This window comes from Gobius niger (genome assembly GCF_951799975.1).
Source record: "Gobius niger genome assembly, chromosome: 22".
NCBI classification, from domain to species: Eukaryota; Metazoa; Chordata; class Actinopteri; order Gobiiformes; family Gobiidae; genus Gobius; species Gobius niger.
The window spans coordinates 21,294,608-21,306,060 of record NC_136873.1 but is presented as its reverse complement, the minus strand read 5'-3'; the positions used below and the strand labels follow the sequence as shown (position 1 = coordinate 21,306,060).

Below are 11,453 nucleotides of genomic sequence, written 5' to 3'. Positions count from 1 at the left end.
GGGATATGAACTCCACACCTTCCAAAACTACAAGCGCCCAACGTGGGGCTCGAACCCACGACCCTGAGATTAAGAGTCTCATGCTCTACCGACTGAGCTAGCCGGGCAAGCGTCATTAACCCTTTATAGGGTAAGTGACTACTTTTGGTCATCTCTGCACACTTTACATATGGCCTCTGCTGCACATCAGTAATGTAAAGAAGCGCGCGGTCCTCACTCAGCCAATCAGAGGAGATCACCCGACAGCACAGATCCCACCTCCGTGGCATTTGACCAATGAACACAGACCTATCGCGCTCTCAACTTACTGTTTTCTCTGAAGTCTGACAAAAACACACTGGCTAAATGCATGGTACATTTCAATCAAGTAAATACGGTAACTTTGTTTACAGTCATTTTGTTTTACCACTGAAGGGCAAGGAACCAAATATGGCAACTTAGCTCACATTGATTTTCTGCGTGATATTGAAACATTGTGAAAAATGTTACAACAGAGCTAGACTTGTGTTATGTCCCCCAACAACACTCTTGAGTTGAATTATTAATTGAAAAGTATTTCAATGAGTGCCACACTTCATCTAGTACGTCTACGCCTGAGCTCAACTGAAGGGGAAGCGCTCGGATGCATCTACTGTACGCAACTGGGATGCAGAAGGAGAGAGACTCAATGGACTTGTTCATTGAGTCTATGCTAGTGAAATGGTGATTGTGAACATGCCAAGAGTTGTGCATTTCAGAAACCAAAAGTGAAACATTCAGATCGGGATTTGTACCTTTACCCCGCTTGTAGGCCAGACTGCATTCAGGAAGTTAACTTTCATTCTTGCGCCTTGAATTGCTAGGCCATTCTAAGCATAAAGAAGACTCTTTCTTTTCTGCTCTTGAGTTTCTTTTGGTATAGTTCCTCTGAAAAGAATTCACGGTTTCTGTAGTGTAGTGGTAATCACATTCGCCTAACACGCGAAAGGTCCCCAGTTCGAAACTGGGCAGAAACATTTTCGTAGGCATTTGGCTGCGACTTGGCGCTGGTAATCTGAAAGGCCTTGATGCAGTGAGGGAAAGGATATTCTGCAAAGACTTTGATGGGCCCCAAGCTTGCTCTGTCTCTTTGATCATCACAGGCAATCCAATGCAATAGAAAACTAGCAGGGAGATTCCTAGCAAACTGGACAAGGATCATCAGAACATTCAAAGATTTGGGCGTCTGTCTATGTGATTACTTGTCACCAAAAACCGATGAGGAGATTCCAAGCAAGCTTAACGCCTCATGAAATACATGTCCTTCCGAGCAACACTGATCCAATAGCCAACGCACATGAAAGGCTCTGGCATAATGCTCTACTGTGAGCAACAAGATCTCTGAGTCAGGAGTGGGATTTGAACCCACGCCTCCATTCGGAGACCAGAAGTCCCCTTGCTTGGGAAAGCCTTCACCTTGAGTCTGGCGCCTTAGACCGCTCGGCCATCCTGACAGCTTACACTGCTTTTGGCATTGGAATTTGCATATTTTGTGAAGTACTAGGATTGAAGCCAATTAACAGCACAAGCAGCAGCTGTGCATCTCAGAAGGCCGTTACAAACATCCTTTTGACTAGAAAATATGGTTTCTGCATAGTCAATTTAAGGTACAGTTTTCAAACAGAGGACAAGTCTGTAGCACTCAAAAGCCAAATGGAGGCATCCTTTGAACAAACAGTTTGGTTGAAAGATCGTGCAATGTTTTACATTTATTACGACTTGTTGGGATATGAACTCCACACCTTCCAAAACTACAAGCGCCCAACGTGGGGCTCGAACCCACGACCCTGAGATTAAGAGTCTCATGCTCTACCGACTGAGCTAGCCGGGCAAACGTCATTAACCCTTTATAGGGTAAGTGACTACTTTTGGTCATCTCTGCACACTTTACATATGGCCTCTGCTGCACATCAGTAATGTATAGAAGCGCGCGGTCCTCACTCAGCCAATCAGAGGAGATCACCCGACAGCACAGATCCCACCTCCGTGGCATTTGACCAATGAACACAGACCTATCGCGCTCTCAACTTACTGTTTTCTCTGAAGTCTGACAAAAAACGAAGTCTGGCTAAATTCATGGTACATTTCAATCAAGTAAATACGGTAACTTTGTTTACAGTCATTTTGTTTTACCACTGAAGGGCAAGGAACCAAATATGGCAACTTAGCTCACATTGATTTTCTGCGTGATATTGAAACATTGTGAAAAATGTTACAACAGAGCTAGACTTGTGTTATGTCCCCCAACAACACTCTTGAGTTGAATTATTAATTGAAAAGTATTTCAATGAGTGCCACACTTCATCTAGTACGTCTACGCCTGAGCTCAACTGAAGGGGAAGCGCTCGGATGCATCTACTGTACGCAACTGGGATGCAGAAGGAAAGAGACTCAATGGACTTGTTCATTGAGTCTATGCTAGTGAAATGGTGATTGTGAACATGCCAAGAGTTGTGCATTTCAGAAACCAAAAGTGAAACATTCAGATCGGGATTTGTACCTTTACCCCGCTTGTAGGCCAGACTGCATTCAGGAAGTTAACTTTCATTCTTGCGCCTTGAATTGCTAGGCCATTCTAAGCATAAAGAAGACTCTTTTTTTTCTGCTCTTGAGTTTCTTTTGGTATAGTTCCTCTGATAAGAATTCACGGTTTCTGTAGTGTAGTGGTAATCACATTCGCCTAACACGCGAGAGGTCCCCGGTTCGAAACCGGGCAGAAACATGCAGCTTCATCTCCAATGTGCAGCACATAAAGATACTGTTGCAAATGTGGGTTCTGAACGATTGGCTGTCTGAATCTTCAGTATGGAAGCAACAAAGTGTGATTGGACAAAAGGCTTTTGTCTCCTGGAGAGTCAAAGACCCGAAAGACGGACATCGGTAAATTCTTCATCCTATTGTAAACACTGAGGATTTTTCTTTTTTTTAAACAGCAAATATTCTGGTTATCGATCCTCGTTAGTATAGTGGTCAGTATCTCCGCCTGTCACGCGGAGGCCAGTCGCGCATTGTTGGCATAGAGCGTCAGCCAATCACAAAGAGCCTCTCAGCCACACGTGGAGGCACGGAGCTCCAGCCAATCAGAAAGCAAGGATGAATGCTCATTCATAACGTGATGCAGCTCGTGAGTGCGTTCGAATACAGCAGTAGCTGACAGTGGAGAGCCTTTCACACTACTGTTATTAGTGGGATGAATTGGACAGATTTGACAAAAAGGTGTTTTCTCTAATCTATAAAACATATGCTGTGTGACAATCGATTGTCATTAACATTTTTTAGTATATTATTAAGTGATATTGTTGCACAACTGAGATAGTTAAAAAAAAAAAAGAATAAGAAATCAATGCAAGGATTTTTATTTTGTCACAGATATTATATACAAGGTATTTACATTAATATATACACATATACATCTGAAAAAATATGGAACAATAATAATAATGTGTCATTTCAGACAATATTATGAACATATTTGTTATAATAAACTTGTTTTGAAACATATTATAGAGAGGTATGTATAATAGGTTATAATTATATACTAATTAACATTAATTTTACAACCTTTTCTAAGTAGGTATATATAATATAGTATAGCACCCATTTCAGGCTATATAAGACTATAATAATAAAAGGTATGTGTAATAATAGATAATTAATATATATATATATACATGAATCAGGTATGCATAATAAAACACTAAATTTCAGTTTAATTAAAAAACAAATATATATATAAAAATATATAAAGCAATAACAATTCTTATTTTGTGATCCATCTTTGCTTCTCCCTCTCAAAGAAAGGACACAGCTTAAACTCCTCCCAGCTCATCTCTCTCTCCATTCCCTGCTCTCGGTAGAGGGAGAATACTTTGGCAGGGCAGTAAACATATTTCCCTGGCACCCCGGGGAAGCCTGTGTGGATGTGGGGGCTGGTTGGACCTTGTTTTAGTTCATGTTTGCAGAACCGACATTTTCTTCCTGGTGCAGGTGACTCCTCCCTCTTCCTCTTCTGTTGTTCCTCCTCTCTCTTCCTCTTCTGCTGCTGCTTTTCCTCCACTCTCTGCCTTGTGGCCTCCAGCTCCCTCTGGAAGAACTCCGTGTCCACAAAGTTCCTAAAAGGCATCCTGGGGTCTGTCAAGCCCTCTGCTCCGTAAGCATCAAATACTTTTTTGGAGCAGTAGAAATACCTCACAGGACCTTTTTGGTAGAACTCGTGGATGGAGCTCCCATCGCCCTCGTATTTTGATTTGGGCTGGCCACAGGACAGACATTTTTTGGTGTGGGGCTTCTTTAGCTCAGGGGCTGGCTGCTGCTGCTTCTGCTGCTGCTGCTGCTGCTTCTCCATGATGCCCAGAACAATCGTCTCAATGGCGTGGTGAGTGAGAGATGAGGCGACTGAGAGAGCAGGAGGGGGGGGATTCACAGTGGCAGGTGGCATGGTGACGACAGGCACAGTTGTGGTCATGCTACCCGCTGTGAGAGACTGCCACAGTGCTTGTGTTTCCTCCAGTTTTTCAGGACTGGTGTTCAGTGACGAGGATGTGTTTAGTTGTTTGCAGGTGTGTTTGATGTACTGTGAAATGTGTAGTCTGGTGGTTGGGTGCAGCAGGCTGTTGGGATCGGAGCTGGAGTTGTGGACAAGTGTGGCATACTCCTGATCCACAAGTCTCAGCATGTCCTTCTGTCCGTGGTGTTTATTGAGAAGACCATCAATAACTGCCTTCATGGGAGCAGGCCAGCGCTTGTGGTCCAACACAAAGACCCTCCCTCCTGTCTTCACTGGTCCGGTACGGGCTGCGGATGGAGAAGGCTTGATGGGCAGCGGGAGCAGCAGAGGTTTGGGCTCTAAGCAGAAAGAAAAATAGAATACAAGTGTCATCTATTTTATATTTGATTAACTATTGCTATACATTGTAATAACATAGCTACTGACTTACCTGACTTGGCTGTGGAAGCCAGAGCAGCAGCGGCTGTGGTAGCTGTTGCAGTAGTGGTAGATGGCACAGGAATCAGAGAAGAGAAGCTGAAGAGCCTGGTGGGAGCAGTAGCAGGAGTAGCAGTAACTGCAGCAGGGGTGGAGGTTGCTGTCACAGTACTACGGGACACAGGATTGAGAGATGATAAACTGAAGAGCCTGGAGGGAGCAGAGGAGGACGACGGGCCAGGCTCTGATGCTGCAGCAGAGGTAGAGGGCGTTGTTGTGGTAAGGCCACCCTCCTTCCTGCTCTTGTGTTTGTCCCAGTCTAACGGAACAGGGCGACAGTCTGGCTCCGTGTACTCCAGGCCAAACCTCTCCCCTGTGTCTTCAGCAGAGAGATGCAGCGCTGGGTACTTCTCCACTCCTACAACGCGTTTGGACACTGCGTTTAAGGAGTAAATCAGAGCGGGATCAAACACAGGTGGGAGACATACACCGGGCTGCTTCATGTCCACCAGGCGCTGATAGTTCCAGCGGCACACTCCGGTAAGGCCCTGCGCCTGGAACAACTCTGGGGACACCTGTGTTCCTGTCACCCACTGAGCCTGGTGGAAGTGGTATCCCTCCTGCTGAGAGGTGCCTCTGATGGGGATCCAGACAGGGACTCTGGCAGGCTCACCCGCCATATGGTTGAGCTGAATAGTTCCCCCATGGCGGTACAGGGTGCCCCCCTCCACCTCTGGATCACTGAGGCACCCGCGGAGGATGTGGACCCGCTGGATCCTCCATGTCTTCAGCATCGAGGGCTTGAAGAGAGCGACACCATTTGGGTCTGTGGCCGTGTGGAAGTGCTTGAACACCCCCTCCACTCTCTGGACCAGCTCCCCGGGCTGAGGAATCTTCACTCTGCAGTGCTCGCGGATGTGCTGCTTGGTTGGATTTGCAGGCTGGATGCCACAGAAGGCATAAGCATCTTTGAGCCTCTGCAGGTCATCCTGGTCCACCACAGAGAAGGCAGCGGACAGGAACTGGGCGAAGGAGCTGTACAGAGGGTGATGTTCAGAGACACACTCACGGAGGAACCGTCTCATGCAGTGGAACAAGTCCAGCTTGATGGTAATGCCGCTGTTGTAGTGTGTTCTTGATCCACATGTATTCAACAGGTTCCCTGAAGTGGCCTCAGCAACAATGGCATCTGTTGTCCCCCACGCGGCCCAGGTCAAATGTTCCCCAGCCACAGACTCCGCCACCCTGAACGCCGCACAGCAATCCCTAAAGGCAAAGTAAAAAACACCATCATTACATGTATACAGTATGTAATAGGTGCAGATATGCAGATACGACGCAGCTTCACACCATCCTGTGCAACTAAGATGAAGAAATACTGTATCAACATTATAAATACATTGTGCACATATTAAAATGTATGCAACACTGAGCAGCATGTACTTGGGCCTTGGTACATAAGATAATAAATACAATACTGGTATCTCACCTGTCCACCCACTGATACTGGGCCTTATCAATGCCAGCCCTGCTGTAGCGGTTCGCTAGGCCCTGGTACATCGGTGTCAGGCTTTTGTCCGTCTCAGACTGCACCATGGCCCAGGACAGGATCATCCAGTTCTCATTCATCACGGCGTAGGATGACATAGCGCCGGAGGAGAAGGTGACTTTCCTGGCCACTTTGCGGGTGTGGTCTGAGCGCAGAGCCTGTCCAAATGTCCCCTGCAGCAGCCTCTGGATGATGTCCTTCTGGTGCTTGAACTCGTGCAGCAGGCAGTCCGTGAGGTAATGAGAGGACACAGACACCCCCCTCCAGCCGTCAGAGTCACTGTAGCCCCCAAATGGTTCCGGCACTGGCGTGGTCTCCTGCCTCAAGAACTGGGTGATGGTCTTCTGCCCATAAGCACCTGCCTCACCATCCATCACGTTCTGGCAGCTTAGGAGATATGCCAGGTTGGCGCGCTCATATTTGAGGTTCAGCATCTCTGTTATTTGGTTGGCCATGTCATTGGGAGATTTCCCAGTCCTCCTCAGTTCATCCAGGACTGACTTACAAATGGCCTTCTTGTAAGTCAGTACAGCTGGCAACAGGTTGGTGAATCTTTGAGGAAGTTTTTCCAACCAGAGAGGGTTGTCGGCGTACCACCTCCTCCGGCACCTCTGACAGCACAGCCTGGAGGACAGCAGGTAGTACTGCCCAGTGAGGCCCACTATCACTCTCGGTCTCCCCACACCAGCAGACACAACACTGGGCTGCGCGCAGTCTCCAGAGCAGGGCAGGGAGTAGTTATTTTTCAACCGCGCCATCAAGTAGTCGCTCTCCGGCTTCCAAATGAAAAAGGGGTGCAGCTGAAAATATTTTGGGGATGGCAAAACGTGGACACTGTCAATGAGCTCAGGCTGGGGAGGTAGGCGCCACAAGGAGAAGGTCTTCATCAGGTTGGTGACAGGACGGGAACCTGGCCACAGACCCATGGACTCCAGCTCCACCTTCATCCACATCTTCTGCTGATGGGAGCAGTTCCACTGGCTGAGCTCCTGGTCAGTGGGAAGGGGCGGAGGAGGTGGCCTATTGACTGCAGCTGTGGGCTGGACTACAGGCTGGATGGCTGGATGGGCTAAATGATGAAAAAAAAAAAGCTTTATTCCAGTTATACTTGTCTGAAAACTCCTAACATTTTCTCACACCTCCACCTTATGGATAAAGGCCACACATGAACACCAGCAGAAGGCAATGTGTCTCCTGCAACACTCTACCTCATGTTTAACTTGGGTTTGTTATTAAATGTGTCAATAACTCATTATTGTATGATAAGGTTATACTGACTAACTTGTTAATTAGGGCAGCAAACACGTTGTTGTTAATGTGATAATGCACTGTTCTTTTAATTGTATTATATCAATATCATACTTTGTGCACAGCACAGCTTTGGCTGTGAAGCACTTAAGAAATAAAATCGGATGGATGGATGGATGGATGGGTGGGTGGATGGATGGACTGCATTACTCACTTTGGGGTCTCTCCTCACTTGAAGGCTCTGAGTCAGGCTGAATGAGCGCTGCAGGAGGAGTACCAGGAGTTTCTGAGAATAAAAACAAACAAATAAATAAATAAGGTGCATAGTGGTATGTAAGAATAAATGTATTACAAAAACAGACCTGGAGCTGAAGGGTTTCTGGCCTCAGGAAGCAGAAACTTAAGCTCTTGTGGAAGAGGCAGAGGGGACTTCAGAGGCACGGCTGCGGGAACAGCTGGAGAGAGGAGAGAGGTGTTGAAGTATCCACTGTAAAGGCTGAGTTCTAATTCTATAGAGTACACTGAGTTATTGTAAAGTGCTTTGGGTGTACCATCTCCTGATTCCTCCAGGACAGTGGGCACGGACTGAGCAGCTGTAGAGAAGAAACTGCAATTAGTTTGTATTTTTGTTAAATCATTTACAGTTTAACCAGATGTTAGTAAAATGAACAAACAGCATTCAACTGTTGCTTCTCCTGCTCGTTTGCTGACTTGTTATGTTATGTTATGAGATTATTTAACGTGTCAGGCAAGTGTTAGTTCACATTATCCAGAATAACAATAATTTGAGCAGGGGAAGCACTCACGTCAAATGTTAAAATACAAAACATCACTCACCACTTCACACATATTCACAGCCATGCATAATGAAAATGTCACTTACCCTCATCGCAGATGGTATCAATTCATAGTCACTTGGACTTTTGGCAGAACACACGAAAGGAACAAAGCAGAAAGTGACCGGAACGTGGTCAAGAACAATTGAACTCATGCAAAGGACCAGAACGTGTCCAAAAACGATCTTCTAGGGCATGACACCAGCGAACATCTCTCTAAACCTGAGGGCTTCTGCAACTCTGGAACTGGTGCTGGTGTAGACAAAGCTGAAAAACAAATCACAAATATGTTACATAACACACCAAAGTCTACTCTAAGGCCTCACACTTAGTACTTACGAATATCCGTAGGCTCTGTGGCTGTGGAGATGCTGAGCATTGCCCTCTCAAGCTCCTCATCATCTTCCATTTCTGCGAAAAATTAATACATGTCTTATTACTACCCTAGGGGAAATTGTGGTGACATCAGTTTGGAAATTAATGCCACTTTGAAATCTAGCAAGTATTATCACATATGTATAGTGGGACTGTTTCAGGCTATTTATTGACTACAATAATTATTTCAATGAATAGGCAAAATGCATTTCAGCAATTTGAAGCAGCTACTCACCCATGGGTTCAGCAGAAGAGGCAGAGGAGGGAAGGGCAGGAGTGGAGGGGACAGGTGAGGAGGAGACAGAGGAGGACGAGAGCTCCTGTCTCTTCTGGAGGTACTGCTGCAGCTTGTGCATCTTGGTCCCCGGAGCGCACTTCTTTTTAAGGATGAAGGCCGCATAGCCGTCGGCCCTGCTCTCCCAGACCTCCCTCCAGGTGCTGCTGGCCCGGGCACCGAACCCCACCTGCTGGTCGTCCTCTGCTGCTGGAGTGGGTACAGGTCTTTTCTGTGCCTCATGTTGAAGGAGAGAGTTGATCTCCTGGAAGCTGAGGGCATAGCGGATGAAAGACATCAGGCTGTCTTTGCTGTGCCCCTCAGACACCACAGTGCCAGCAGCCTCCTCTCTCTGGTGGCTCTGAATGAGGTACAATGTGTAGCCCACGTCGTTCTCAAGGAGCCACCGAAACGACTTCCCCTTAAACTTCCCGAACTGTAAGATGTACTCTCCCAGCAGCTCTTTGGGGTCAGTGACATCTCCTCCTCTCACTCGCACCACAGTGAGAGCGTTCTGCCTCACAGTCTCCTCCTTCACAGGGGCACTCCGGTCCCTCATGGACGGGTCATCCTTGATTCTTCTGGCCTCATCAGAAGGGTCTTGCCTCAGGAATCCCAGTGGGCCCTTACGGAAGACCACACTGACTCGGCCAGGATAAAAAACAGTCTTCTTCATATTCTCTGAAATGACACAATAAATTGTAATCAGAAACCATGGAAAAACAAATAACTACTGAAAGAACCTAGTGTGAAATAATTCACCAATCAAACTACTATATAATGTGGATAATGACATCATTATAAGATAGTTATGTTTACTGTGGAAGTGCAAGTAATATATTTGGGGACCAATAATGCTATCAACAAGAATTCCATTAGATCAGTTGTTAATCATGTTACCACTCAACCAAATATTATAAGTATTATACCATATACAAAATATATGCCTCCATTTCAACACTACACATCAAAACAATCACATCAACGTGATTTGTGAGTAGCTTTATATTCTATTGCTCACACTCATAACTATACAGTACATAAGACAGCAATAAACCAATATATAAACGTAGCACTAAAACTTTTTATCCAAGTTACAGTCGAGTGAACAACAATGAATGAAACTCCGACTTTGGGACAACTCTAACATTGTTTACGCACGTATTTATTGATTTGAGCGCAAAAAAACAAAATCATCATCCAGTAAAAAGTGCTAGCTTTAGCGTACAATTACTACGTGTGACTGGTCTGAGGCAATCAATGCATCACAACTGCGTTAATTGTAAACAATTAAACACACACAACTTACGTGTCAAGAGGTACAGAGGAGTAATGATGAAATAGTACTGATAAGAAATGCACGCTACACTGAATAAAAGCATCGAACAAAACGCAGTAAAAAGCTAGTTTGATACAGCATGACAGTAACTTAACCACTCAACTACTCAAACGTCAGTTCTAAAAGCCAATCTATCAGAGTGATTTGTTAACTTAAATGCCTAAAACATTGAAAAGATTAACAATTCTGGGGAGAAAAGTTGTTTACCTTGTTGTCACTCCGAAGAACGGGACATCAATGCCAGAAAATGGAAAATTACCAGGAAAACGGAGCTGCCGAAACAGCGACGCCGCAGGCCAAAGGTGGTATTGCAGGGAGGGCAGTGGTTTAGCACTACCATTGAAAATGAATGGGGCCTGTTTAGGGCTGTTTAGCGAAAGAATCCACGGCCGCCGCGCGGAAGAGGCCATATGTAAAGTGTGCAGAGATGACCAAAAGTAGTCACTTACCCTATAAAGGGTTAATGACGCTTGCCCGGCTAGCTCAGTCGGTAGAGCATGAGACTCTTAATCTCAGGGTCGTGGGTTTGAGCCCCACGTTGGGCGCTTGTAGTTTTGGAAGGTGTTGAGTTCATATCCCAACAAGTCGTAATAAATGTAAAACATTGCACGATCTTTCAACCAAACTGTTTGTTCAAAGGATGCCTCCATTTGGCTTTTGAGTGCTACAGACTTGTCCTCTGTTTGAAAACTGTACCTTAAATTGACTATGCAGAAACCATATTTTCTAGTCAAAAGGATGTTTGTAACGGCCTTCTGAGATGCACAGCTGCTGCTTGTGCTGTTAATTGGCTTCAATCCTAGTACTTCACAAAATATGCAAATTCCAATGCCAAAAGCAGTGTAAGCTGTCAGGATGGCCGAGCGGTCTAAGGCGCCAGACTCAAGGTG

At 45.7% G+C, this 11,453-nt stretch overlaps 2 protein-coding genes across 2 annotated transcripts; both read right to left on the bottom strand.

Annotated features, from left to right (window-relative positions):
* Window positions 1–5,105: 5,105 nt before the first annotated feature.
* On the bottom strand, window positions 5,106–7,444 carry LOC306981539 (uncharacterized protein; the record flags this gene model as incomplete). Its single annotated transcript, XM_079581146.1, has 3 exons — window positions 5,106–5,113; window positions 5,232–6,208; window positions 6,432–7,444. The coding sequence occupies 3 exons, from the start codon at window positions 7,442–7,444 to the stop codon at window positions 5,106–5,108; spliced, it is 1,998 nt and encodes a 665-aa protein (XP_079437272.1).
* Window positions 7,445–8,117: 673 nt separating this feature from the next.
* On the bottom strand, window positions 8,118–9,900 carry LOC306981538 (uncharacterized protein; the record flags this gene model as incomplete). The annotated part of the gene is made up of 5 exons (XM_079581145.1): window positions 8,118–8,194; window positions 8,291–8,332; window positions 8,623–8,842; window positions 8,915–8,986; window positions 9,186–9,900. 3 exons carry the CDS (start codon window positions 9,898–9,900, stop codon window positions 8,727–8,729), a joined length of 903 nt encoding a protein of 300 aa, XP_079437271.1. The 3' UTR covers window positions 8,118–8,194; window positions 8,291–8,332; window positions 8,623–8,726.
* Window positions 9,901–11,453: the final 1,553 nt, after the last annotated feature.